Source organism: Trichinella spiralis (genome assembly GCF_000181795.1).
Source record: "Trichinella spiralis strain ISS 195 chromosome Unknown Scfld3755, whole genome shotgun sequence".
Lineage (NCBI taxonomy): Eukaryota > Metazoa > Nematoda > Enoplea > Trichinellida > Trichinellidae > Trichinella > Trichinella spiralis.
The window spans coordinates 1-1,799 of NW_003530694.1; the positions used below are offsets into that span (position 1 = coordinate 1).

Sequence of the window (1,799 nt, forward strand, 5' to 3'; positions counted from 1 at the left end):
TCGAAGGCATGCAATTTTGCCTGCTTCTCCAAGTTTGCCTGCGACAGTTTTCAGAACTTCTGTAATTCATTTGTCAAATATTGGCACGGATTTTGAAAAAGCACTGCAACGTGTGAAATCTGTGCGAAATGTGTCGCCAAAACATCAGCTCAAATTGTATGCATTTTTTAAGCAGGTAAATCGCTAATTTCTATTTTGAAGAATGTTAATATAGTTTATTGAAAAATTTTTTCAGGCCACAGTCGGTCCTTGCAAAGCTGACAAGCCAAGCAATTTTGATGTTGTCAATTTGGCCAAATGGAATGCCTGGTCTTCTCTTGGAACTATGAATTCAGTGAGTGTGGAAATATACGATCCTGCTCATGTTTATCCCGAAATTTTTAGTACGATGCAGTTTATTATTAAAAAACATTTTTTGAGGTATTCTTATCAGTTAATATTCAATATGACGATAAACATATTTGGTAATTTTGATTTGGTTGCTTTGCAGTTTATTTCATCTTTATTCATAATTTCATAACTTTATTCTCAATGATTTAATAATAATATGAAAAGGATTGTGTACCTTTCGGATGGTATTAGATTGTTTTTGTTTTTGAAAAGTGATGTGAATTTTTTTCAGGATGAAGCGAAAAGAAATTATATCGAATTTGTGAAAACTTTGGTCGGTGAACCGTTGTCAAATGATGCAAATTTACTGAACGATAATGTAGTATGTGAAAATTCCACTTCACAGGCAGAAACGGTGCCTGAGAAGGAAGAATATTCATCGTCGAGAAAAGTGCTCCTTGAAGATAAAGGTAGAATATTTCGAATTCAACTCAATCGGCCAGAAAAGAAAAATGCTCTTACCCATGAGGTAATTTCGATCAATAGGTCTTTTTCTTTTTTGAGCATGTTTTGTAATTTAGATGTATCGCGATATTATTGATGGATTGAAAGCAGCCGAAAAGAGCGAAGCATTTATTACTGTTCTTGAAGGTAATCAATTGACATTTGAAATTGTAATTTTTGCTTGAAAATTATTTTAGGCAAAGGGGATTACTTTTGTAGTGGAAATGATTTGAATAATTTACTGGTAAAGCCGTCGGATACAGCAAAGATGGCGGCAGATGCCAAATTATTGCTGCGGTAATCGCTTTTCTTACTAATTTACTATTATTAAATTATCATTGCCAATTATTATTATTGTTTAGTGATTTTGTTGGTACTTTTATCGATCATCCAAAAGTGTTGGTGGCTGCGGTGAATGGTCCAGCCGTTGGCATATCTGTGACAATTCTTGGTTTGTTTGATTTAGTTTTCGCATCGGATAATGTAAATGGTTCGGATAATTCAGTTATATGAATATTATTAAAAATTTGTTTAATTTTGAAGGCCACATTCCATACACCTTTTACATCCCTGGGTCAATCTCCAGAAGGATGTTCTTCGTTCACTTTTCCATTGTTAATGGGAAACACTAAAGTAGATGTTGATATTCTCTGGTCAAACTGCTACATTGCAGTATATGCATTTTCAGGCTTTTGAAATGCTCTTGTTCAATCGTAAAATAACAGCTCAGGAAGCAAAAAGGAGAAATATTGTTACAGAAGTATTTCAGCAGGATACTTTCAAAGAACAGGTTAACAAAAGAATTGAACAGCTTTCTGCTCTTCCACCGCAGGTTGGAGAATTTTAATTATTAATATGTTTTTAATAATTTATTTTATCAGTTGTTTTTTCAAAGTAACAAATATAATAATAATAATGTTACTTCAGGGTTTGTTAATTTCGAAAAAAGTTTTGCGACAGTGGAC

At 33.1% G+C, this 1,799-nt stretch overlaps 1 protein-coding gene across 1 annotated transcript; it reads left to right on the forward strand.

The window, feature by feature from the left end:
* Positions 1 to 54: 54 nt before the first annotated feature.
* On the forward strand, positions 55 to 1,666 carry Tsp_14591 (peroxisomal 3,2-trans-enoyl-CoA isomerase; the record flags this gene model as incomplete). The annotated part of the gene is made up of 8 exons (XM_003367742.1): positions 55 to 175; positions 236 to 334; positions 623 to 859; positions 912 to 981; positions 1,032 to 1,131; positions 1,197 to 1,317; positions 1,378 to 1,467; positions 1,523 to 1,666. Coding segments are annotated over 8 exons (982 nt in total), but the record flags the coding sequence as incomplete, so codon positions are not given.
* Between the last annotated feature and the right edge of the window lie 133 nt (positions 1,667 to 1,799).